Source organism: Plectropomus leopardus, chromosome 1 (genome assembly GCF_008729295.1).
Source record: "Plectropomus leopardus isolate mb chromosome 1, YSFRI_Pleo_2.0, whole genome shotgun sequence".
Lineage (NCBI taxonomy): Eukaryota > Metazoa > Chordata > Actinopteri > Perciformes > Serranidae > Plectropomus > Plectropomus leopardus.
Genome location: NC_056463.1, coordinates 9909308 through 9936073, shown reverse-complemented (window position 1 = coordinate 9936073; position 26766 = coordinate 9909308). Strand labels below are relative to the sequence as shown.

General features: G+C 40.0%; 2 protein-coding genes across 4 annotated transcripts; one reads left to right on the top strand and one right to left on the bottom strand.

Moving 5' to 3' along the window:
- The first annotated feature begins 930 nt into the window (after window positions 1-930).
- On the top strand, window positions 931-5720 carry dtwd1 (DTW domain containing 1). 2 transcript variants are annotated; one of them, XM_042486471.1, is made up of 5 exons: window positions 931-1335; window positions 2858-3173; window positions 3367-3504; window positions 4892-5180; window positions 5333-5720. In XM_042486471.1, the coding sequence occupies exons 1-5, from the start codon at window positions 1289-1291 to the stop codon at window positions 5560-5562; spliced, it is 1020 nt and encodes a 339-aa protein (XP_042342405.1). In that variant the 5' UTR covers window positions 931-1288; the 3' UTR covers window positions 5563-5720. The 2 variants fall into 2 exon arrangements, with proteins under 2 accessions (XP_042342405.1, XP_042342395.1); XM_042486461.1 differs by lacking the exon at window positions 931-1335 and having other exon boundaries at window positions 2242-3173.
- Window positions 5721-6764: 1044 nt separating this feature from the next.
- Window positions 6765-26451, bottom strand: LOC121947082 (NAD(P) transhydrogenase, mitochondrial-like). 2 transcript variants are annotated; one of them, XM_042491983.1, is made up of 22 exons: window positions 26341-26451; window positions 25534-25694; window positions 23398-23627; window positions 23096-23295; window positions 22913-23000; window positions 22748-22836; window positions 21291-21478; window positions 19384-19517; window positions 19097-19288; window positions 18417-18567; window positions 16669-16830; window positions 16456-16566; window positions 16220-16365; window positions 14387-14582; window positions 13401-13634; window positions 12019-12179; window positions 10972-11151; window positions 10726-10885; window positions 8681-8762; window positions 7758-7876; window positions 7268-7383; window positions 6765-7161 (listed from the first exon to the last, which is right to left on the bottom strand). In XM_042491983.1, exons 2-22 carry the CDS (start codon window positions 25658-25660, stop codon window positions 7015-7017), a joined length of 3213 nt encoding a protein of 1070 aa, XP_042347917.1. In that variant the 5' UTR covers window positions 25661-25694; window positions 26341-26451; the 3' UTR covers window positions 6765-7014. The 2 variants fall into 2 exon arrangements, with proteins under 2 accessions (XP_042347917.1, XP_042347908.1); XM_042491974.1 differs by lacking the exon at window positions 26341-26451 and having other exon boundaries at window positions 25534-25905.
- Window positions 26452-26766: the final 315 nt, after the last annotated feature.

Sequence of the window (26766 nt, the reverse complement as noted above, 5' to 3'; positions counted from 1 at the left end):
GCTAAACTTTGAAAGCCCAGTACCATAAAATTTAACAAATTAAGACTTCCTCTATTCTAAACGCAAGTAAATCTTGTAACTTGAGACTGTTTTATGACCTTTTCATGACCTTTTGTCTGCTCAATTTCATCAAGCAACATCTATAGCATTCATTGTTCACTGACAGTTATTTTCTGTGGAAGGGGAGGTGGTTTTGAGATCAGTTAGGAGCGCTGCAAAAATGTAAAATGTCCAGAGTATAAGCTCAGAGTGAAAAGTCCAAAGGAAAAAAAGACGGTTCAAGAGTTTAAAGTTTTGTTGACAATTTTTTTTTAAAGGAAATCCCTGAAAATGTTTCAAGCTGAGTTAATTTACATTATTTCTTTCCTAATTATTTGAAAATAATGCCCATTTCGATGTATTAAAATGTTATATAACTTGACAAAATACAATTTACTACACTGTTTACTTATTTAAATAAGTACAGACACCCCCCTAACACTTTCATTGTTTTTAAACCCCAACAATAACCTAACTAACAGCTAGCTACTTAGCCTACTGTGTACGCTAGAAAACAACACTGACGGAGGAAAAAGTTCCCTGACGGCTGATAAGCTAATTTCAACTTTCACGACATAACAATAAACCGACTTAAACGTCTTGGTTCATTTACCTAGCTAACCTCGAGTCTTCCGTTTACCTTAACAGTTAAATTATTGTCATTTTTTATGAATTGACGTTGACGTTACCTTGATAAATAACTGTGTACGAGTTTTTTCTTGTTTGACAAGCTAACTTTACACATTACCTTCAGTGCAGTGCCTTAACTGTCCACCGCCGGCAGGTAACGTCGCTCCGCAGCGGCTCACGTTCGGAATTGGGTGCTTAGCAACCTGTTAGCAACGGGTATCCACCGCCGTTTCCTTCACGCGGGACAGTGTTTCCGGCGTAGAAGAAGACGCTCACGCTGTTCTACATTAGCTGTAGCTACACACCATGCTACACACCGGTAGACACGTTTCAGTCGCGATTGATTTGAGTGGGCAACGTATTGCTTTAGCGGAACTATACCAACGTATGTTTTCTTTTAGGCTTTTGTATTAGCTAACCTAACTAGCCACCGTGATCTGTAGCCGATGCTCCAGATGTTGAGAATAACTGAAGCTAGCTAACAGCAGCTAGCTTGAATCAGGGACTGTAGTGCACTGTACTTTATCTACTGTATGTACGCTGGGACAGACGTGCAGTATTAAGTGCAGAGTTAGATCTCTCTTAGCTAAAGAGAAGAGAAAGAAACCCCAAGGATCCAATGGTAACTGCACGGGTTGCTGTTCATCAAATGCTGGTTTGTGTACGGTAGGTACTTGTGCTCACTTTGCATTCATTCGCTAGCTGTCTCATCCAGGCTTTTAACTCCTGCACCACATGCCTCTTATGTTGCAAAAGTTTTTTGACTGACTTTGTCATGTGTCAAAGTCTTATAGCTTAACCCTTTAACACAGGATCGATATATTTGTTTGTCCTGCGTTCAGACGCCTTTCACAAGCATTTAACCCTCTGAAACCTGAGGACATTGATCGGATTTCTTTCAAATCATAGGACAAAAACACAATGAACAACTTGACAAGAAGTGTGCGGCAAGAAATTATTAAAAGGAGACCCAAAAAATGAACAGGAATTTAGCTATAGGGGTGATTATTTGACATTTTTCAAAACGGGGAAAATACTCAAAGAACTACATGTATGTATCTTTTTTGTAACTTTTTACTAATTTCTTGCAAATTTTTGGGCCATCTTTTTTTGGTCTCATCTTGGTTTTCAAAATGTTAAGTTCTGAATGAATCTTGTTTAATGCTCTGATGCATACAGCACGTTTTCTGTTTTCTCAAGTCTGCTGTCTGACAAAATCAACTAGATGTTGTTCATATTGTGACAGTAATTTTAGTGTGAATGTTGATGCTTTCAAGTTTAAACTAGGACTGGTTTAATGTGATGTCAGAATAGATAATTATTTTGTCATTGTGGATACAAGCAGAAAGAGAATTGTTGATCATTTCACTCTGATTATCAGTCAAATCAGAAAATTGTGTGACTTTTAATAACAATGTAATGATAATGACTTTATTGAGGTCCATAATATACTAATGAAAAACAATCAACTGTATACAAAAGTAGAATAGATACAGAAAATACAATAAATATCAGGAATCACCATCATTAATGATGATAATGTTTATAAAAAAGTAAACAAAAAAAGAAAAACTAAGTAAACTATGAAAACGTAGCTCAACTAACAAATATAAAATCCGGAAAAAGGACAAATAAAATTCCAATAGTTAATATTACTGCAGTCATCAAAACAGCAATGGTACTTAAATGTATGTACCTAAAAGCATGCACATAATTATAATTATACACATACATTTACACACGCACATATTGGCCACTTAAAATGGAATTATAAGAAACCCCCCCTTTTTAAACTCAAAGAATATATTGACTTACATATCTGAGTTTATTCATCAGCTCATTTCAGAGTTTGGGTATCTGAACAGAAACCCTTGATATGATACTAGATTTTGTGTGGAAATTAAAAACACAGCATTCAAGCTACGTCATATTATAACAATAATTAAAACCAAAGACATCATCAGTTCTCATCACAGTATTAATGTTCTATCAATATAGCCAATATCTCCTTAATCAATAAAACATATTAGCCTGAAAAATGACTCCTGAAAGGCCTTTTTAAAAACACTACCTTGTTTAATGACTTTTCCACATTTTATTACCTCTCACTTTGCTATGTGGTTATGTAAATGCTGGATTATTTCTGTCTGCCAATATTTGCATCATTTGTTTTGTCGTTCTTGTTCAGCTTTGAATGTAGGGCTTGCATACTTCAGCACTGGTCTATCAACCTTTTAAGAGCAAGCATGAGCAGCCTGGCTCAAGACCAGCGTCTCCATCCTAGTTGCCGTGACAAAACAACAGTCTCCAGTGATTCATCAGACACTTGTGAGCTTGCCAAGCAGCCTTTCCAAGGTCTAAAATTGGCATCACATGCGGTGCTGGAGAAGGTAAAGGAGAGGGGCAGGTTGAAATGCTCTAAATGTGGAGGATCAAGGATGTTCTTCTGCTACACATGCTGCTCATTACTGGGTGTCAGCCAGCAAGAAATCCCTTTAATCAAGGTCAGTAAGAGGTCAGGACTCTCTTGATTGTTCTTCTAAGAGAGGCCTTCAGCTACAGTATGGGGTTGCTGTAATAGTAGTATTCTAATGTGGTGGAAAATGTTAAGTCATGTCTTTCATGTGAGATCTATAAAATGTGTTTTTTTTCCTCTGACTTCTGGATCTGACTCTACGTATCATATGCTGTCCTCAGCTCCCTGTGAAGATAGACATCATCAAGCATCCCAAAGAGACAGACGGCAAGAGCACCGCAATCCATGCAAAGATCCTCGCACCCAGCGACGTCACGATATACACCTACCCCTGCATACCTGACTATGAAAAGGACAAGGTTAGTTGTTTTCCATCTTTAAAGAATGGAGTTTATTTATATATGTTCTAGGAAGGCTTTCCCTAAAAAAACAATATATAGACTCATACTGTATTTTCTTCTTATTTTCTGTGTTTGGGACATTTATGGGCGTGTACCCCCACAGTGCTCAGGTGAGGTCGGGTCTTTATAAAAAACATAGTGGATGAGGTACCAAACCAAAAGCAGCAGAAATCCAAGAGACACAGCACCAAAAAAAACTCTGCTCTAGTTTGACAAAACAGCAAACAAGAGTGAATGTGCCATTGGCTTTTGCTTTTTCTTTCAGTGGTAAGCATGATTACAAATGGTATCTGACATTCAAATAGCATTCCTTAAATTTACACCTTTGAGTGTCATTGTGATGATGTGACCTACGGCTGCAACTAATGATTATTTTCATTATTAGTTAATCCATGCATATCTTATCCCATTTCAGGGTCACGGGGGGGCTAGAGTTGATGTTGTTGGGTGAGAGGTGGGGTGCACCCGGGACAGGTTGCTAGACTATCACAGGACTGACACAGAGAGAAAGACAACCATTAACGCTGACAACGCTACTGGCATTTAGAGGCTACGATAAACCTCAAACAATGAACCCATTACCCTCTTTATGTGAGACCACAGTGCCGCCTCTTAGCAGTTGATCTGCCCATGGACAGGCGCTCCTAGCAGTTGGAGGTCCTGTGCCTCCCTCAGGGGCACCTCGGCAGTGCCCAGGAGCGTGAACTGGCACCTCTCCAGCTACCAGTACAAATTCCATGTTCAGTTCATATAGGGACTTAGACTGGCGACCCTTCGGTTCCCAACCCAGGTCCCCGCAGACTGAGCTTTTGCCGCCTCCAACTGCTATCACATTACACAAAGAGAAGCACAAGTTTTGATCCATGTTGTGTGTTACTGACTGAAATAAAAAAAAAATCTTATATAACAGATCTTATCTAATAGTTCAGAGGATCAAATCAATTGCAGCATTTTCATTTCATCCTTGAAATTTAAATTTCATGGTACTAATTACATGAAACATATTCTGATACGATAATTTGACTTGTCTTACAGAATTACAGTGGCTTTATTGCACAAGCCTTGTCTGTTTATTGGATTTGACAGTTTCTTTCTTTGATTTTTTTTCCCCTCTTGCTTTGTGTTTTACCCAACTGAATGATCTCATGTTTTGATTTTTGATTTTTCAACTTTATTTTGCTCCCATCAAACTGTATTTCTTTCTTTCAGTGCTTCCTAAATGAAAACATATATAAATCACTACGCTGTAAAAAAAAAAAAAACACGTCTTTGTATCACTTATTTTTCACACTCTTGGTTTGTATGATGATGTTCTACCATCAGTCTTTGATGTGTCTGTCTTCAGGTGGTGTTGGTGTTTCCTGGTCCAGGGTCAGTCTCAGTTCATGACATGATACAATGCTTGCATGACATGACAGACAGCGGGTCACATGACTCCTCTGATGAACCCTGCGTAAAGAGGCTGAAAAGTGAGGAAGATCAAGGCGCCACACACATGGCAGAGAGCCCGGAGTCAGGGACCCCAGACGAAGCAAAGGGCTCGGAGTCAAGGGTGTTTCCCCTTCAGAGGGTGGTCTTCATTGACAGCACATGGAACCAGACCAACAAGATCAGCACAGACGAGCGACTGCAAGGTAATCATGAAAGATTGCATTTGTGCAGCTTTTCAAACAGCTCTGACTGCTGGTGATTATTAAGGGCAAAAGTACTTCACCCACAACGCTGTTTAACATGATCTCACTCTGCGTTCTCGCGTGCTCTCTGACTGACATGTGCTCTCCTGCAGATTTGCTCCGGGTAGAGCTGAAGACTAGGAAAACGTGTTTCTGGCGCAGTCAGAAGGGCAAACCAGACACCTACCTCTCTACAATAGAGGCTATTTATTATTTCCTTAAGGACTTCCATGAGCTCTGCCTCACTCAGGAGTACAACGGAGAATATGATAACCTGCTCTTCTTCTACTCTTACCTGCACTCAGTCATCAACAAAGCTAAGACAGATGCTAGAAAATGCTGAGATCAGCTTCAAGAGACTGTTATGAACTGTATATTCACAGGCAAGCCCTCGTATGTCCAGTTTTATTTTATGTCTGAGTGATTTTTATTTTGTAAGGGACATCTATTTGTATGAGAACATGCAATAAAAGATGAGGGTTTACAGTTGCCAAACATGAATGAGGTGTGTTTGATATGAGTAAATAGAAGACATATAGCTCTGAAATAGGAATCCTAAAGTTGCAGCACTGACTGGATAACGGAAATCTATCAACAAAACCGGCTGCAAAGTGACACACAAACTGTTTATCAGGTATTTTAAAATAAGATGGGAAATAGTGTTGCCTTGGCCTTTTCTTTGATTTGAAAGGTTTGCACTTTTTTAAAATTTTGGTGCAACCCTGATAATCAAATCTCAAACCTTAAAAATCTGTGTTCCAGGGTTTTTTGTTTTTGCTCTTCCCACTTTAATTCATTTAAGTTGCAGTGAGTGTGATTCATTTATTTAAATCTTAAGGGAATAATTCACCCCACAAATGAGCATTTGTATATCACCCCATGTTACACTGAATTTGTGAGGAAACTTTTTTTTTCTCTTGCATGTCTGGTGAATGAAGAATCTCAAACCAGAAAATTCTCAATGAATTTAAGTCATGGGGCGGCACATTAAACAGTAAAACTATATTTAAAAAAACAACATCCTTTTACAAACTCAAACAGTATTTTTACCTCACTGAACACAGAAGCTGCTGGTTGAACACTGCCTCCATGAGTCAGTTTGTGTTATTGGGTGACTTTGGTGTTTTAAAGGGTTATTTTATATTTATCAAAGTTGCACAGTAATGCCAATAAACTTCAGTTCGAGGCAACGGGAGACCAGCAGCCTTCGTATTAAGTGAGGTAAAATGACCATTTTTGTCAATAGGAGTCTGGCTTTAAAAGAGAGCATAGGTAAGTTTAATTTTTAGTTATCTGTCAGAAAGGGCTGTCTGTTTGGGAGATACTGAGCATAAAATGAGACTTGGATTATACTGCATGAGATGTGTGAAAGTTTGTAAACTAACATTTTAATATAGTTTTGTTAAAACACAGACCTCTGACTTCGATTTATTAAGATTTTTTTTTAATTCTCTGTTGACCTTTAAAGCATGTGAGAGAAAAAAGTTTTCTTAAAGGGGGTTATTCCTTTAAATATTAAAAAAATGCAAGGAAATAGACTTCAGATACATTTAAATATTTTATTTACAAATCATTGCACATCTGTGTTTTAACTTTGTCATATCCCTTATTGTTCAAAACAAATCATCTTTTGAATCTTGGGCATCTTTGTAATCGAATCACATTTGTTGCAGACCCAATAAATCTCTTCTCCAAAAATATATAACCTGAAATCTAATGCTGGAAATATGGTTTCTGTCAACCTGCCTGTGCACTTGAGAACTTCTGTCCGTGACGGTGAGATCACGAGGGGACTCTAGTAGTAGGCCTCTCTGATCTTTGCTTGCAGGCTGTCACACGTCTTCTTGGCATCGCCCAGCAGCATTGACGTGTTGGGCTTGTAGAAAATGGGGTTATCTACTGCGGCGTAGCCCACGCCTAAGGTACGCTTCATCACAATGACCTGGAGTACAGTTTGAAAAAGTCACATGGTCACTTTTTGTACTACAGGGCTAAAAAAGGTGCAGCAAAACATATCAAAGATAATTTAAAAAAAAAGGTACGCTAACCTGTTTGGATTTCCACACCTCCAGGACCGGCATGCCAGCGATGATGGAGTTTGGATCCTCTTGCGCAGCAGAATTCACCGTGTCGTTGGCTCCGATGACCAGTGTCAAGTCTGTCTCTGTGGGCCACAGACGTTTACACATTAATACACAAGACAGACAAACCGCTGGCTAAATGCTCTGCAATTGTCCTCCTCACTAATGTTATTGGGTTCCCCAGCACCACACTTATCTCCCGCTGTCATAAACAGAACCATGTGTCTCAGACTGCATGCCTGGTTGCTAAGAAAACAAGTCTGTTGCCCTGATAACATGGCATGTCTAAATATCAAGACAACACGAGGCTGCGCCAAGTGTGAATGAAAGAGGGAAAAGATTATTACATATAATTGATCCAGTATTATTATCTGACACCTTGCTGCCAAAGTGACAAACATGTAGCAGTAAATTTTCTAATAGCTCACTAGAAATATTTTTTTTAAGAAAAGTTTACCTGGAAAGTCCTCGTTGATCTCATCCATCTCCAGGACCACATCATAGGGAACGCCAGCCTCAGCCAACAGGACGTTCAGCTGGCCGGGCATACGACCAGCCACTGGGTGGATACCGAACCTGTTGGAGGCGCTTATTGATTAGCTGCTCGCTGATTAATGATGCCCTGCTTCTTTTGTGCCGCACGTCCCTTATATTGTCAATATATGTTATTTCAATACTCGATATATAACTAACGGTTTAAAAATTGAAATAATACTGTATCATGGGGCCTCTGGTGATTCCCAGTCCTGTAAGGAACAGCACAGTATAAACATGTAAGTAGTATTTTCATGTTGTAGTAGGTGGAGATGAAGCTAGTATTAAATACTTGATATATTGCTGGGTAAGTTAATCTTTAACATGTTCATATGTTTATTTGGCAAAATCTGTATCTGAAAAGCAACTAGAAACAATAGTTGTCACACAAATGGAGTAAAATTATATTCCTATAACATGTAGTGGTGGTGAGATATAAAGTCGCATAAAAGAAAGTTGAAAGTTCGGTACTTAGGACCACTCAAAAATGCTACTTCTGCCTCGCTCTTCTTTAAAGGTCCCGTGTGTAGGATTATTGGCATCTAGCGGTGAGGTTTCAGAGCTGAAACTTCTCCTTTCTGCCAAGCATGTAGGAGAACTACAGTGGCTACTGTGAAAATGCGTGTAGATATAAACAGATCATTTTAGGTAATGAAAACATAATGATTCCTAGTTTCAGGTAGTTAATGACAACATGGTTATGAATTTTATATACTTTCTCTCTGACGTATGCCCCTCATCATATACACTGGACCTTAAATATGGAGATCAGAATAAATCCACTGAGGAAAAAAAGCAGCAATAATTTTGTTTATAGAGAAAATGAAGACGAGTGTAGACTTTCACCTGACAGCTTTGCCCTGCTCACTCAGCATCTTCACCATGTCTGCAATCGGGTACTGAGCTTTTGCTGCACACAGACCCCAACCTAAAAACCAAACACAGAAAATAAACATACAACAGCCTCAGAAGTTGCAGACATTATCTGAGGATATAATCGTCTTTATTTTACTAGTATCTAGGGATTTTGTAATCCTTCCTTTGGTTGAATCTATTATCCAATAGTATTTCCTATTCTGGTTTTGTGTTTATGGCCCTATTGAAATAAATGAGAATTTGACACAGTTATTGTTCATTTTTAAATGAAAACACAGCAATCCAGCAGGGGTTCAACAACAATAAAACCAGTGATTCCTTCAGTCTTTTGTCCTCCTCTCCGTGTCCTCACTCACCACAAGTCTCCTCTCTGTATTAAATCACAGGGGTTCATTGGTCTGAGACACATTTTTCTTGTGAAGCCTTTCACATATGTGGTGTGCATTTGGGTCCCCTGCGTGCAAAGAACTCTTTTCGCCGGGTCTGCATAACCCCCATTTAACCCTGGCGGTCCGGTACCTTGTAGAGTTCAGCATTACCCCTAATGGAGTTTTTTGAAGCCAGTCGCCCGTAACCTGTATCTTTTAATTCCCCAGACAACTGGAGCCTTCTGTTTCCTCACTGCCGTGCTTTGTTGTTGACAGCACATGGAGAAATCTCGAGTCTGGACTCAATAGCTCTTATGACTTTTCACTGTTTCTCTAATCAAAGCAGCATGTTGGACCACACAGCTGTCCTTGCGTTGGTTTGGAGCCACTGGAAAACAACAGCAATCCAAGTATCCAAGTTATTCAGCAGGGTTCCTCCTGCTCAGGCCATTTGACAACTACTTGGTTGTCAGACAGACAAGTCTGGCTTTTTCCATTTAATAAATCAGGATGTGGGCTCCATCTCACACTCAAAAATCCGATACATCATCCTTTACTCTCTGCTGACAAACATGTAAAGACACACTCAATTTATGTACTTCGAGAGTCCACGAGGGAATCATTCATGGACAAACTGCTCCCTCTTGTGGTTACTGTGCCTCAATATTCAATATAGTTTTAATTAATTACTGTCACATCAATCAATCCATTTCTAAAATGCTTTGCAAAAACTTTTTGCTTTTCCAGAGCTGCTGCAAAAACATTTCTGATCCCCATTTTGGCAGAACGGTCAGACTGAGGGTGAAGTTAATGAGATGAGAGAGAACTTTGACGTTATTGATCCAGACAGTGAAAGCTGCAGCTGGAGTCCAGAAGAGGATCCGCTGATGATGAGAGAATCTGATATTAAATCTGCGCTCCACCTCAGTCTCTGTTGTGGACCCAAATCTCATTATACATCTTTCTCTCCAACAGGATCTGGTCTTTCTCAAAAGGGTCTCCATTTTGTGTTGGGGAAGAAGCTTTTGCCCCTGTACTATAGGTACGCAATGCATGGTTTAATATAACACTGATGTATTTCATCACAGTCTCGTCATAATTTAGTTTACAGCTAAAAAAGTATGTTTAAATGTGCAGTACCTCTTTAAATGGACACAGAGGTTCCCTTATATTCCTCTAAAGTAAGGCTTTAAGGGAAACGGCAACAATTTAACACAAAAAACAGGTCTTGTGGATTACTATTACATATGAAAAAAGTTGTGTAAAGTCTTTGCGGCTCCAGAGGGATCTGCGTGAAATGTGATGAATTGTCTCAAGTGATATATCCACCATCAAGATTGTAGGCAATGCTAAATCAGTGGAGTACGCATTTAACTTTCCCATGATGTGACAGGTTTTTGTCAAAAGAACAAAATGTTCAATTAACCATCTGTCACCTTGTTTACTGTTTTGCACAGAACTTGAATTAAAACAGCAAATATTAATAAAATAATTCATTCACGTAATTATTTAATTTTGGGTGAATAAAATACATTTTGGATGAATTTGTTTTGGCCGGTGAGCCAGATTATTCATTTTGGACACAATATTGAGAATGACATTCCTTGTGAACTCAGAAATGCATTGCATTGCATGTTCAGTGTGTACCTGGTGTGATGATGATGCTGTTGGCCTCTTTGATAATGTCGATGGTCTGGTCCACGTTGACCTCAGTGTGAGTGCCAACAATCTCCATGGGCTTACCGCCAGCTGTGGAGGTGGTGCCGTATCCACCCAAGATCACATTGGGCAGCGAGCGGTTCATAGCCTTGGAGAAGAAGAAGACAATAACTCAGGCTCGGGTAAATGTGCTGAGCACTCTGAGCACATCCACACATGTGGGTGTCTACTCACCACACACATGATGTAGGAGAGGATGGCACCGGAAGAGCCAATGAGAGCTCCGACAATCGTCATGAGATTGTTGTCCAGCAGGAAACCTTCAGCACAGAGCGCCCATCCAGAGTAGCTGTTCAACACGGTGATGACCACGGGCATGTCAGCGCCTCCGATGGCTGCAGTCAGGGTTACACCCTGTGCAGAGGTTGGATAAGAAATAATAAATCAAGTTGATAAAGACATTTGAGCCACTTGAGGTCTAATCTGGAGGATTTAGGGGGAAATATTGGAAGAAATGGAAGATAATAAGTATGTTTTCTCAATCAACTAAAAATAAGTGTCTAAGAATGAGCTGCTTATATCAACAAGGAAGTGGGTTTTGGGAAGTGGGAGATTGCTATGTTACACCATCATGTTTCTACAGTAGCTCAGAATGGACAAACCAAACACTGGCTGTAGACAGAGCCATTCATGCTTTCGTGCCAGCCTTCATAGTGAGCAGCCCCCTCACCAACAAGAGCATCAGAATAACGTTAAATAAAGCATTTTCATGTCAAAAAATCTGTCTTTACAGGTTTAAATCATATGGTCTGTTTGTTTTGGAGAGGAAGAGACTGAAAACTGAAGGAATTTTTACTGGGAGTACTCTCAGCTGGTTACGATCTGCAGTCCTCACAGCTAGATGCCTTTAAATCTCCCTAAGTCTTACACAGTGTTCCTTTAAGCCAATTAAAACCAACTTGTTTCCAAAATGAGACTTCTGTTCTGCCTAATTTGTAACAACAGCCATTAGTTTAAAAGTATCATGTCCAAAAATTAATTTTATACATTCTTTTACCATTAAGATCTATTTTCACTCACTGGTTACCCAGAATACAGGTCACAAACTGAAAAAAGTACTAACTTTTGCTCTAAATAAGAATATTTAATCCTTATTCATACTTTCTAAAAAAAAAAAGATAAAATTTGTTTTTAAGAAGTTGCACATCTTCAAGCTTTTCCAGCTATTTGTAATGTTTTTTGCTTCACCTGCTCTCAGCTAAGTGAATTGCTGAAACTCACCATAACAGTGGAGAGCCCAGACACTCCTATTAGACACCCCATGCCAGTGCTGTAACTGGAACTGAGCATGAAGGGCACCATGCCTCCCACTGACGCTGCCATCAGACCGGCATTCAACGCGTGTCGTCCTGGCAACAGCAGCGGGGCGGAGTTCAGAAGGCCTGCAGAAAAAAAAATTTCCAGCACAAAATCTTCAGAGAAGCCAGAAATGACTGTCACTCTTTTTGTAAGGCTGAAGGGGAATAATTTGACAAGATAAAACATGTAAACACACTTTTCTCCTCAGCAGTGTCGAGTGTCTTTGAACTCTCAGACGTCTCCATGGAGGCCTCTAATCAGCCGTCTAAGAGTCTGTCCCATCCACAAATCAGACAGCCGCCCTCCAACAACCACAGCCACGCAACCCCTACCCATAACAAATTACCAGAAAGCTTCTCATGCGTTCCTCTTGATCAGTGGCACTGCAATGTAAACCAGTGACTGCTGACACATGCACACAACCCCCCTCCCCAGTCAAGGCCTGGATTTACCAGAGGATCTTTGGCTTTAACTAGATGAAAGAGACAATCAGCACCAGAAGACGCAAAACTCAGAGTGTTTATATGGGTATTAGTGTGTCTGTGTCAAATAAAGAACAATGATCAGACGTGTAAAGGACACAGTCTACAGACTTTAAAACATGTCACACACACACAGTATATATATATATATATATATATATATATATATATATATATATATATATATATGCATTTTTATACTCTCCTTGCTCTATTTGTTATAGGTATAAGGGGATGTATGAGGTACTTATCCACAGTCAGTGTATTAAATAAATGTTGCATGCCCCCCTTTGGAGAAAAAATGTACCAGGGCCACACGATTATGATAAAACCTATCATTACTTATCTTGATCAATATTAAAATAAAATTATAATAAAATATAATAAATGACTTTTTTTTTAATTACGATTTTTCACTAATTGCAGGGACAAAGTAGTTTTATTGTACTCTGTTGTGCTGTTTTCAGACACCTTTCACAAGTATTTAACCTATGAACTCTTAGCAAATTGGTGCGATTTCTTTCAAAAACATAATGGAAAAGGTTTTTTAAAGTATTTTTTCCAGGTCATTGATTTTTAGAACTCTCTTTTTAATTTCTTTTTTTATTTTTTTTTTCAATTTGTGTACTCTTGAACTGTTATGGATTTTTAAAGTGGGGACTTTTAGATGGTTATAATACATTCTGTTTTTGCCCCCGTCCACGGTAGTACACAGCTTAGCTTCCATGTGTACTCCTGCAGCTTCTCTAAACTGGGAGAGTGCTGACTATACAACCTCACATAAAAAAATAAAAAAATCAATCTTTAAGTAAAATCTATTACCTTGAAGCTTGCCGTAGGCCACCAGTGAGCCGCTAAAAGTGACGCCTCCAATGTAGGTGCCCAGATACGCCACAGTCTTGAGTACGCCGGCAGCTGGGTGAGTGTCCAGGTGGGGGTACTCAATCATGAACTCGGCAACACAGGTGAGAACGGCCGCCAGCCCCACAAGGCTGTGGAAGGCTGCCACGAGCTGCGGCAAGTCTGAGATTTCAATACGCTTGGCAATGGTCAGACCTGCAGAGGAGATATGAAGATCCGACAAAAACAGATCTCAATAAATCTCTCAGAGTTACAACAGTTTATCTGGCTGACTCAAACACCAGACACCACACTTCTTGGCTATGATTGAATAAAAATAATTTCAAAAAAGCAAAATGGTTAAAAGGCAAACACCTGATTTCTGTAACTTTACTCTCCACAAATGGGGCCTGATCTTCAAAGCCTGTCTAATGAGTCCAAAGTATGCTTTCTCGAAAACACGGGGTCACTAATTTAACACTGAGTAAACCCTCATGCTCTGCTGCCTGCGTGTGTGCATGCTGATTAAAACATCATTTATCATCCTGCTTTCTCAAATTACTATTAACATGTACAACATTCACACATGATGACGAAATCCACTCATCTCTGAATCTGGACAGCATGATGGATGCTCTGTTATGAATTAGCAAAAAAATCACACTCTTCAAAAGACCGGGGCAGTCGCATGCAAAGTTAATAACATGTAACTCATTCATGATGGTCTTGGAGTTTTCTAAACAAACTGTTAAGACTTTAAAAGGACCCATGCACAGGCTTTATTAATTTTGTTTCTTTTTAAATGGAGACTGAAACCCAGAAATGCTCTGGTCTCTTTGTCATGATGCAGCACAGCATGTTTCACAGTGGGATTTAGATAGTGATCAATAACAAGGGACTAAAGTAAGCAGTGCTGCGGCAGATGATAATCCATGCCAGAGTGGGCCTAAAAGCAGGCGGCTACCTACCCAGGGTTCCTCCTGTGGCCATGGCCAGAGACATCTGAGACAGCAGCTCTGGTGAAGGTTTGAGAGCACCGAGCGTGGCAGCAATGCCCCCCGCCACTCCCATCATGCCCAGGGCGTTCCCCAAACGACTGGTGCCCTGAGCAGAGAGGCCTGCCAGCGCCCCGACACAACACAAGCCTGAGCCCAAATACATCATCTGAAATAACAAAAAAGAAATGACTTATGCGTGTAGCGCTTGATCATGGTAAGAGTCACAGTCAAGTCACTCATACATACATATATATCCAATTTGGGTTTTTTTCTATGACCCATATTGTTAACCTGATTTCAGCAATGTATTTATTGAACATATTTTTGGATTTGCAGTTTGTTGGTATCTTAGACTTTTTATATTTGCACTATTCATACTGGCACTATTCTCACTACTGCAACTGCTACACAGTAATTTCCTTCAAATAAATAGAGTTTTATTTGATCTCAACAAGCTGTCCTTGGATCATCAGTAAGAAATAAACAAATGAATAAAACAAGTTCAACAATGAATAAAGCCAAATTAAAAAGAAGTTGTATGTAGCTATTTTGATATTACAGTATATTATATATTATTATTTTGATGGTTTTGGAATCATTTTATAGTCCTAAAGACAATGTCCCCTAATACCAATCAATGCAATTTATAAACTGACAAAAAAAAAAATCACTATGAACACAACCAAAGCCATACTCTGACTGTTATTTTAATTTACTGACAAGCTACCTAAAGGTACTGTAGATAACTTTTACAAAAAAAAACAACTTTATCATATTTGCTTGAACTGTCACTATGTTCTGACGTTAGTACATTAGAAAAATAAATTATTTTTCCATGGCTCCTGTTAGTGCTCCTAATAACATTATCAAGAATCCATCACACCTGAATGAAAACAACCAATCAGAGCCAGGAGTCTAACAATGTCAATCACTGCTCGTGCATATGCTGCGCTGCTGACAACAGCACTAAAAACAGATGAAACAACAGTAAACATCAGAGCAGCCTTTGCGAGGTGGAGTGAGTTCATGGGACCGAAAGGATGCAAAACTGAGACTGAAGCTGCACGCTGAAGACACTGAGCTTGACTAAGTAAGAGTATGTGCAGGGTGTGGAGACTGTGCAGTGACACTGCATCAAAGACTCCTCCTGACTCTGATTGGTTGTTTTCGTTCAGGTTTTGTGGATTTTTGCAGTTACCATTAGGGCCAGAGACAGAGGAACATGATTTTTTCACAGATTTTCTGTCTCTTGCACTACTGCCAGGGTATAGCTACAGTTTTATTATTTTATTTTTATCTTACATACTAGTTTTATACATTGCACTGTAGCATAAACAGTTTCATATTTTACACAATTTACACATGCACATTATCCATATTATAATTCAAATATTCACATTTTAGTGCTAAATGTCTATTACTGCATTTCTTACATTTAGATTTTTACACACACTCAACATACTATACATGTTTTTTTTTTTTTAATATTTAAATATTTAGACACTGTGCTAATTGTTTGCTCTTACTGTATTTCTATTTTACATTTCTATATACTTTTGCTGGTACTTATTTCTACTTGTGATAATTCTCTATGCTGGCATCAGAGCAACTGTAATCAACAACAACGCCCCCCCCCCCCGGATCAATTAAGTATTTCTGATTCTGATTTTAAATATGAGCACTCTTTACTGTTTTTCAGCGTTTTTATAAATGTTACCTACTGAATCTTTAATGCTACTTATTTCTTGATGCAATATATTTTTAAATGAGAACAAATGTGAGTGGAATGACAGGATGTATAACCTGCTCGATGTTGTATCCGGCGTACACTGAGGCTCCGTATCCTCCGACAAACGCAGACCCAGGCAGCAGGTACAGGTAGTTGTACTCAGGAGGGTCAGTGGGACGCTTGAACATGTCCAACATTCTCTGTGTGATCAGGAAACCACCTGAACATACACACATTTTTCTTTTATTAAACTGGAAAGGAAATTAGTTCTTTGTTGGGTTTTTTTGTGTTTAAGTGTTGAACATCAGACCTGCAATGTTGATGGAGGAAACAAAGGCTGCAGCAAGAGCGAGACTCTCAGGCAGGGAGGAGGGTGTAAGACCTCCACCCATCAGCACCAGACCTCCAACTGCTGTCAAGCCTGCCAGAGAGGACAGACAAGAGAGAACAAAAAAGTTACCATCGCTGTTAGAAAAACAGCAATTTTACATCTGGCCATAATCATTTTATACTGACTCCTGACCTGAGATGGCATTGGTGACCGACATGAGGGGTGAGTGCAGAGCGGGGGTCACGCCCCACACAGTGTGGTATCCCACAATCCCAGCCAAGCCGAAGGTGGTGACCATCTGAGTGAAGGCGGCGTTGGGAGAGATGATGCCCAGAGCGAGGCAGGTTGAGACACCTACAGAGACACAGCAGTGTTGCCGTTACGTTTGTATGCTTGAGTAAAATTCTTTCCATTTTGATGCAGTGGAACAAAATATGCAGTTGTTTTCCCCCCCTGTCCCTTTTGAGCATTAAAGCAACTGAATAACTGAAGAGGAAAACTTCTAATTTCATAACAGGTTATGCAAGTGTGATGATTCATAGTTTCTCTGAAACTTCAAAGAGCTGAACGTCATACTTTACTGAAAAATGTATTCCCCACTGAGCCCAATTATAATGTCTACGTTCAAATGTCCCATCAAGATGTGGTGATCTCAGTGCTCCCAGTGAGAAAAACCTTAGGCAAAAACTTTCCACACAACACAGTTGAGAACTACAGCTGCAATTAACAACTTATTTTTTAATAATAAATGAATGTGCAGATTATTTTCTTGATTATAAATTCATCTTTCAGTCAATAATATAATAGAAAAATTGTGAAAATAATTCTCTCAAGGAGGCATTTTTAAGCTCATTGGGACATCACATTGCTTTTTTATTGTCCAAACAAGAAGTCTGAACCCAAAGATGCTCATTTTTTTTTAAAGATGTAAGAAAAGGAAAGGCAGCACATTTTTACATTTGAGAAGCTTAAATCATCCAAATGTTTGGCATTTTTGTTTGAAAATGTTCTTGGGATGAAAATTGAGAACAGCCTCCAAATTGTTTGATCCATCAGATTTGTATGCCTCCAAGTAAATCATTTCCTTTTATTGATCCCGGCATGTTTCTGTTACAGTTGCAAAACAATGGCTTCAAACTTGTGCATCTACGCTGCTGGAAACTCGCAACAAGAAGGAGACAGTCCAAAGCGTGGCTTCACTCCATAAAGAAAGATGACAACAATGCTGCTTGTCATGTCTATAAAATTTCAAGTAAGGGTGGAAACACCAGCAATATGCTAAAACATCTTCCAGTGATACATGGGCTTGAACTCCAGAAATGCTTTATATTTAACACACAGTATTTGATACATGCAAGCGCCACAGCTTCACAAACAAGCAGTATGTGTTATTGTCGGTAAGTATCGCGTTTTAATAAAAACAGTATGCATATATAAAGTAACCCTATGCAGGCAGACTTAGCAGATTTTTCTTTGACTAAGAACACCTAAATGAAAACAAATGCTGTACAAATATTCCCTCATTTCATCTATTTTAGATGATGAATAAAACCACCAGCACACAGAAAATTGATAAGGAATCGATAAGTAAATTGACAGAATTAATAATGGCACTTGGATCACTAAAATCTTATCAATTCCCAGACCTAAAATGTACTTAATTGATCATAAAGATAAATGGTGATTTATTTTCAACCTATTGTTTCAGTTCTATTTGGAACTGCTACAAACAATGCTAAATAATTCCATATATTGACATACAGTTAAATGTATAGCTGAATCTAAATTTTGAGTTTTCCTCAGTAGAGAAGGACCATTTTTCTGGAATTGGGTATTTTTAAGAGTATTGTATAAGAGTATAAAATGACTTCATAGAGCATGAAATTGTGTCAGATGTCCAGTTGACTGAATGTTTCTGTGTCTGTGTACTCGTGTCTGACCTCCGGTGTAGATGCCAGCAGAGGTCATTGTGCGTGTGAAGGGGGAGATCTCCGACGCCTTCTCAGCCTCCAACTCTGCGACTGTTTTCTGTTTCACCGGTGCTGGGGGAGCTGTTTTGGGGAGGGGGGACGGGAAAATGTTCTTGCCTTCCTGGACACATTAGAAAACACACACGAGAGGACGAGTGTGAGAACACAGAGGACATCCACAGAGTTTTGCGTGAGAAACAGACATCAAGACTTGCATTGTGGGAGATCTCGGCTGGATGGTGGGAGCACTCAAAACACAAATTCATGGACCGCATAGGAGATTATACTGAACAAACAGCAATCACGAACCAGTTACCAGTGGTTTTCAAAGATAAATTCTCTTTTAAGGGGCCTGAATAATGCTTAGTTTAACAAGGGGTAAACCGATATGTCCTGTTGAGGTTGCATGCTTTCTCTGCCATAAACAAAGTGTCAAAGCCAAAATTCCTGGAAAAGTATATTTTGAAACGTTCATAACATTCTTGCTGGGATCCAACATGAGCTATTCCCAGCTGGGACTGGGTTTTTAGTACTCATTTGGCGCAGTATCGTAGCATGACAGGATCTGATAGCTCATGCCGAGAGGGAGGGAGGGATGCCAGCAAATTCGGAGGCTGCCAGCGGACAGTTACAACAAATAAAAAACCCACCTTCATAACAAGAGTCCCACGGATGACATGGTCAAGTGTTCCATAGTCAAACTCGTCTTTGGGTTCATAGTGGAAGTACTCCTTGTCTGGGCTGATGGCTTTTAGCAGCTTCAGTACGTTGTTGGAATATAGAGTGCTGGCCTGGGTGGCCATGCGGCTGGGCAGGTCTGTGTAGCCAATGTGTGTCACTCCCTAGTTACAAAAACAAGTACATCATCAGTACATTTTACATTAAGTCAGGATTTATTTATTTATTTTTTTATCTGCTGAGTGCAAAGAAAACTCACCTTGTGAACGTACAGCTCTCCAGGTTTGGTGGTCTCAATGTTGCCACCTGCCTCTGAAGCCAGATCCACCACCACAGAGCCGTCCTTCATCGACTCCACAAACTCCTTTTTGATCAGAATGGGAGCCCGCTTCCCTGCATGGGAACAGCAAACATAAAGTGGGTTTCTATCCCAGTGTGGTGCGAACTTTAACTGAATTTTCAGAAAATATGACAAAGAAAATGCAAAAATGAGTGCTTTTCAATTGACTACTATTATGCTAATATTGGGGGTTGGTTTATCAAGATAAGCAGTGGGTGGTGCTAACTCTGCAGTCAGGTGCAGAATGCAGAAGAGGGCACAAAGAGATGACTTTATTAACCCTTTGAAACTCAAGCAAATCATATTGATTTTATGTCAAAACCCTGGGGAGAAGGCAATTAGCAACTTGAAAGAGATGCCCCCCCCCCCCAAAAAAAAAAAAAAAATTGCTGAAAATATATAAAAACAATAATAAAATATATATTTAAAAATGTATAAAGATTTAAAAATCAAAAATATAGTTTTCGTATCATTTTCTAATATCCCCCCATTGAGACATTTCTCTGCCAGGTAGATCATTGCATTTTTCCTGTGTTTCTTTCTTTTTCTAAGAAATAAAACCATTTTGTTCAGGTTTCAAAGGCTAAAATACTTGCAACAGCCATCTGAATGCAGCACAAGTAAAGTGATGTTGATCCAGGTTACAAAGAGTTGAAAGAGCACCACTCAAACCCCTTGGAAGAGTTCTGGTTACATACTTGTGCATACTTGTGCAAATTTAAAAAAATAGGTGGATGGAAACGCTCCCACAGGGGCAGATGAGATGCACTAAATGTTCATAATATTGTGTGATCTAGTTAACAGGACAATCAAAGGACAGTGAATCCATATCACAGCTGCATTAATCATTTTTTGGCCACAAGTTGGCAGTAAAACGCCTGAACAAGCATCAAAACAAGCATCATATTGTTATGGCTAATGTGTTAGCAGTTAAGTCCCTACTTAGACAATCAATAGCATGAGGCAACACTGGCATTGACTTAAAGTCATGTCTCTGGCCAACTAGATGTGTTGCTGTTTCTATTGTTCATAGATTAAAATTATATATACCTTCTAATGTGAGTGCTCTGATTAAACATGTATTATTTGATTTTGAAACACTACCTTTAGAAGGTAGAAGGTAGATATATTTGTCATTTTTTTAAACAGATTACATTTATCCTTGATCCTGCTACGTCTTTGGAGTTGAAGGATGAGTTGATTAAAATCGGCAGCTACTTTAAAGATTTCTTCAGGTTCCTTGGGCATGTCACTGCTGGTGGCATCATTCAATTCCTGCAGTGCATTTTTTGAATTTGCATCAGAGTCTTGTGTCCTGTCGGCTCTGAACAAGGTCTGCCCATCCAGTGCAACAGTTTGATCCCAGCTGTTAGGGGTTGTTGTTGTTACAATCCCAATGTGCAGTTAACTGTAGCCTAGCATATGAAACATAAAAGGAACATTAATCATTTTTTAACATCTACCAAGTGTGCATTTGAGGTGCTTAGGGGACATCTGTATTTTGCAGATAAAAAGTAAACTGTGTCACTTACTACTAAATTGTATAAACAGCTGGAACCTCTTTTTGTCCTTCTATACCTTGTGTATTGAATGAATTTAATTCTGTCAATATGTAAAAAAAAAACCAACTTTCTTCTTGTTATATATCCAACAGATTAGGCGTTTCACAGCGGGCAGTTGGAATATGTAATCAGAATGATTTCAGTCAGATTTAAGAATATATTCAACGTTTGGTTTGGTTTTACTTTGCCAAATATATTGATGAATACAGCTTTAAACACTGAAAGAAACAGACAAGAGAGGGAGATGGTGCTCGTGTGACTGACCTGGAATCAGAGCTGTGCTGATGACAATGTCCACCTCTTTACACTGCTTGGCGAACAGGGCCATCTCAGCATCAATGAACTCCTTCGACATCTCTTTGGCGTAACCTCCGACCCCCTCGCCAGACTCTTTGAAGTCTACCTCTAAAGGCTCTGCCCCGAATGATTTGAACTGCTCCAGGGCTGCTGGCCTGACAGTCAAAAAACACTTATTATTTTTAAAGTTATAATAATTCTTACCATCAGTGTGCAGTCTGAGACATAAAGGCTTCTTGCAGCAACATTCTCTTAAATCTCTCTTATATTTTCTCTTAATTTTCTGGTAAGAGAAAAACAACCGAAGTAAACTCCAGATGCACCAAACACTCTTAACCACCCAAATCTGCTCTCACTTAGGTGTGTTCAATGATGAATCCCACTTGATCAAGTGGGATTCATCATTGAATCCCCCCCCCAAACACTTTATAAAGGGCAGGTTTTGTGACGTGTGCAAAGACTCACATGTCCAAGACTGGAGACATGACACCAAAAAAAAAGATTATAAAAAGGAAAACTTCTGCAGTTGTTAAATTGACGTAGGCCTTCTGTTAGTAAATGTCATTTCAGGAAAGTGTATTTCAGTATTAAATGTAAATTGTACACATGCAAAAAGGTTAACATAATTTAATGAATCAAATAATTAAAAGGAAAAGCAGCAAGTCCTTATACATAACGGTATATATAAGAAACTTGAACCATGAAATGTTTTTTGCATCAAAAATGACTTATACAATTATAAAAATGACTACCATTTAATTTTCTAATTAACTGACTAATGGTTTTAGCTGCACTTATATAATTTTATATGGTTTGTGCACATAGATCTTAATTTGTAAAGTCATTAGCAAATAACTGTGGTGGAGTATCAAGTACAATATTTCCCTCTATAGAAAGTGGCAGGAGATAAAAATACTCAAATAAAGTAAAAGCTCCTCAGATTTGCACTTAAGAACAGTACTTATAGTAAATATAATTAGTTACATTCCAGCACTGGTCAGCAGAGGGACACAGAGTAACTGAAATCACAGTAAGAAGATCAATGCACTAAGTATAGTAGTATTTCTTTAGCCCTGAAATCAAATAATCCAGTCATAATAATTACTCTGAAACATTATCTAAATTTGATTAAATGATATTCATGCATTTTTTAAATGTTCGTCAAATATAAAATGTATTTTTTCTTGCACAATTTGCGGACCATAAAAAATAAATGTTTTTATCTTATTTTGGTATGAGTGCTCTCGAACAATCTCGTTATCAATCTCGTAAAATTTTCTCTAACCTAAGAGAAAAGCAAAAATAAGAAAACACTGGTGAATCTAAAAAATCAGAGTACTAACTGAATAAGAACAAAAATAAGAGAAAATGTATCCATATATTGTTCCTTGCATGAGGCCCAGTGTCTGTTTTTCTTCTTCTACCTGGTGTCAAACCCTCTGACTATGGCTCCCATCGACTTGGCTGCACCTGCTGCTGCCAAACCAGCCACTCCGCCTCCGATAACCAGGACCTGTGGACAGTAACATTAATGAGGACATACTGGGAGAAGACTGAAGACACCCATGTTGACTTGCATTGACAGTTACCTTAGCTGGGGGTACTTTTCCTGCAGCTGTGATCTGACCAGTGAAGAATCTGCCAAAGTGGTTAGCAGCCAGAACCACAGCCTTGTACCTAAAAAACAAACATTCAAGTGAAATCTACTGTAACTAATCACTTCTGAACAGCTAAAAAACTTTGAATCTGCCTGTAAATGTTTATTTTTTTACCCAGCGATGTTAGCCATGGAGCTGAGAGCATCGTAGCCCTGTGCGATGGTAACTCTGGGCACCTGGTCCATGGCCAGCACATTGCTCTGCCTCTCTGACAGCTTGCTCATCAGCTCGGGGTTCTGGGCTGGATAGATGAAGCTCACCAAGGTGGAGTTAGGCTTCAGGAGGTCTGCCTCGCTCAGACTGGGGGCTCGAACCTACAGCAGAAAAAAGTAAGTTACAGGAGTAGAAATTCAGTAATATCTAGACTCCACTAGAAACAGACTTGTTCTGGGATAGAAACTTGTTCGTGTTCGAACCTTTAGGACCAAGTCTGAGCCAAGGGCTCCGTTGACATCAGTGATGGTGGCTCCAGCATCTCTGTACTGCTGATCAGAGAACTTGGATTCCTCTCCAGCTCCGCTCTCCACCTGCACCTGGAAGCCCTGTTTGACCAGCGCCTCCACACCGGCAGGAGACAACGCCACACGACGCTCATTCTGTACCGTCTCCTTGGGAACCCCAACCACCAGGTCCTTGTAGAGCACACCTTAACACACAAACCGGCTGATATTTGAGTCTGCAGAACATATAAAGCTATGAAAAGCATTACAGGTAAGTAAGTGAGTGAGTGTCGTAATGAGAGCTTGTCTGTTTTGACACAAGCAGCAGAGCGCTGAACAGAGTAAATGTGTGATTCACCGGTCCTTAATTCATGTAGAAATAGAAAGCTCAGTTTCGTAGACCTGCTCTCTCAGTTTAGTCTTGAACATCAGATTAGATTCATGAACGCACCCGATGACCTGATGTGCAAATTCCCCAGATTCGAATCTAATCGAATATTCCTGGGACATGGCGGTACCGCAGAGGTGCCTCTGATCCAGGGTGGGGCTTCCTTGGTTCGAACGTGGCTCTGACCTGTTGAGGCACCCACAGGATCCCTGTGGGTGCCCTGTGCAGTCTGGCCCCGGGGTACTGGTGGTGAATCCTCTGAGTCCTGTGGGTTGTGAGGTGGGGTACAGATATGTCCCACGGATGCTCAATCAGGATCCAGGGACTTTGGAGGCAAGAGGGTCTTTGTCACATTCATGGGGCCACTCTTAAACCGTTTTTATGGTGTGGCAAAGCACACTGTCCTGCTGTCCTCTGCCATCAGGGAGTGCTATTCTCTTGAAGGGGAAGTACTTGGTCTGCAATGGTGTTTGGGTGGGAGGTGCACATCAAGTAGAACCCACATGGATGCCAGAACCAGAGTTTTCCCAAAAGAACATTGCGTTGTAACGACTTAATCAATTTAATTCACATCACCCACCAGTGGTTTTATTGTTTTGGCCGGTGTGTAATAAATGAATTGCTTGTTAAAGCTTTCAACATTTGATGTCCTCACTCATTTTCGCACAGATCAGGTGTACAGAGTGGTGTTTCTGGTGTTTTAGGACATTTGGGGCTTAAGCTTCTGGTTTGAGGAATCATCTCTTGACACGCACTTTAATACACAAACAAGCTCTATTTTTATGCTATTTTATGCAATCTGCAATCTTATTTACACTATAAAAATACCAAAAAATCCCTGTATGAATGAATGTATATGAATTGTGAGTTAAAAAATGGTCTTCAGACCAGATTTGGCCCACAGGCAGTAAACTGAAGTATCACTAATCTAAGAAAAGAGGGTATTGAAGGCGTTACAGATTGTTAAGCCCCTTGAGACAAATTTTGTCTCAAGGGGCTATATTTGTGGTATTGGAAGATATAAATAAAATTGATTTGAAGCGTTCATACAAATAAACAACATCACTTTGTAAAAAAACAGAGAAGCTTTTGTTTCTTTACCTCAACACAGGAGAGCATGCGCACTGAGTCAAGATTGTGCAGCAGGAGAACAGTGTCAGGTTACACATTTCACTCCATACATGGTGTGGTGACCTCGCCACCATGGAGACATTACTAGCAGGTGATTGGCTCTGAGCCAGCGCGCACACGCAGAGAGGCCTGCACTCCCACATGTTCAAAATTCAAACTTTAAAGCACTCAGTAACTCGCAAAACTCCCACAAAAGCTCTGTGACATGTGCCCGGCAAACAGACTCTATAAACAAACGCCTATGAACATGACCTGCCGAACTGCAGTGACACTTTTACATGTCACCTTTAACTGACCTCTCATATGTTCTCACATGTTAGCAGCGAGTACAGTGCGCACAGCCGGCCTCTGCCTGCTTCGCTACAGCCTTCCCTATTTTGGGAACATCTCTAGCAACCTGCTGCAAACAGTTCACGATCTGTGGAGTTTTTCCACTCTTCTGGCCAGAGGGAGAGTGTCCTTGAGTGAACTCTCATTCCTCAACCTCAGACACAGAGGAAATCCACAGTAAAAGAAAGCATGCAGGCTGTCCTCTGTGAAAAAAAAAATCAAAAATATTGCAAGGTTAAGCACAGAGATTGTACATTTCCTACCTCTGGAGGCCTTTTGGTCCCATAACACAGGGAAAGTCCTGAAATGCCTGCGTCCAGGTGTCCTGTGACGGACCCCTCGCTGGAACAAGACAGAGGAGCTGGAGAAGCAGCGCAGGAGGGTCGACATGGCCACTGAGCGTCCGGCCTGAGACTCCCTCTGGCTTTTGAAGATGAACACAAACAAGCAGAGGTAGGTGGAAAGTTAACAGCTGTCAAATAATAAAGCACATTTTAATGCCCCCTCCTCCAAAAGTAAGTCCTGAGCCCCCCTAGTCGCAGGTTGTCTGTGCAGCGAGGCCTACAGACAGCAAAGTGACATTTCAGCTCTGCAGGACACACACACACACACAGGGCCCAGGGTTGATTACACACCCCCGACTTGTTCGCGAGATCTGGAATTATGACGGCACAGGGGGGGAGACTGTGCCAAGTCTGGGCTGGTAGTTGTGAGCCGGAGCAGAGACAAGTGGGCAGGGAATTAGATAAAGTGTTGTGGGCCTAGAGAGGACAGATCAGGACTCAGGACACAAACACACACCTGCTTACACAACCAAAAGTGTAACAATAAGTGTTTCAAAATGCTGATTTCTCAAAAAAAAAAAAAAAAAAAAACACCCACAAATTTTAAGTGTGAAAAACAGTAGGCACTCTTCTTGGTGTTTTGGCACCTGAGTCAGACCAGCTGTACACTATTTACCATTTTTCATTCATTGTATCACACAGTCAATCAGTGCCCTTCACACTCCACCTTTTTACTACTTCATTCATAAATTAAAGGATTTGCGTTTTTATTATTGTCAGACTTGCCTTTCAGATTCCCAGAAAGAGCAGGTTAATGGTTCAACTTTCCCTCAGCAGCAGGGTCACCTGTCAGACGTCCTACCCCCAATTTCCGTCGTCTGCTCGCGAGGGCAGACAGTCGACCTTCCGCAGTTTCGATATCACTGCCGCACTATTTATATATAAATAGAAAGTCATGTGACTTCACTCATGACCACCCCTGGAGCAGATAAACTCCCCGCCGTCTCTGCTGCCAGACAAAATGCGAGTTAAAGGCTGAATTAACATGTTTCTCAGAAATAGTAACAATGAATTTGTTTTAAAAAGGTAACTGTTGTGCTTACATGGATGGTCTCGCGACAGTCTCGCGCCTCCTACGCAGCTCTAAAGTAAAATAATGCTAAAGTCACATGCACACATATAATTCTGAAATATGTGAGAAAAACTTTGTTT

What these genes read in the sequence shown, in the direction of transcription:
- dtwd1 (XM_042486461.1), top strand. Translation starts at nt 2,799, where the DNA reads ATGCTGGATTATTTCTGTCTGCCAATATTTGCATCATTTGTTTTGTCG. An exon ending in AAGAAATCCCTTTAATCAAG is followed by an intron (nt 3,174 to 3,366) that starts GTCAGTAAGAGG and finishes TGCTGTCCTCAG; the next exon opens with CTCCCTGTGAAGATAGACAT. An exon ending in CTGACTATGAAAAGGACAAG is followed by an intron (nt 3,505 to 4,891) that starts GTTAGTTGTTTT and finishes GTCTGTCTTCAG; the next exon opens with GTGGTGTTGGTGTTTCCTGG.
- LOC121947082 (XM_042491983.1), bottom strand. Translation starts at nt 25,660, where the DNA reads ATGTCGACCCTCCTGCGCTGCTTCTCCAGCTCCTCTGTCTTGTTCCAG. An exon ending in GAAAAGTACCCCCAGCTAAG is followed by an intron (nt 22,837 to 22,912) that starts GTAACTGTCAAT and finishes TACTGTCCACAG; the next exon opens with GTCCTGGTTATCGGAGGCGG. An exon ending in GAGAGCTGTACGTTCACAAG is followed by an intron (nt 19,289 to 19,383) that starts GTGAGTTTTCTT and finishes TTTTGTAACTAG; the next exon opens with GGAGTGACACACATTGGCTA.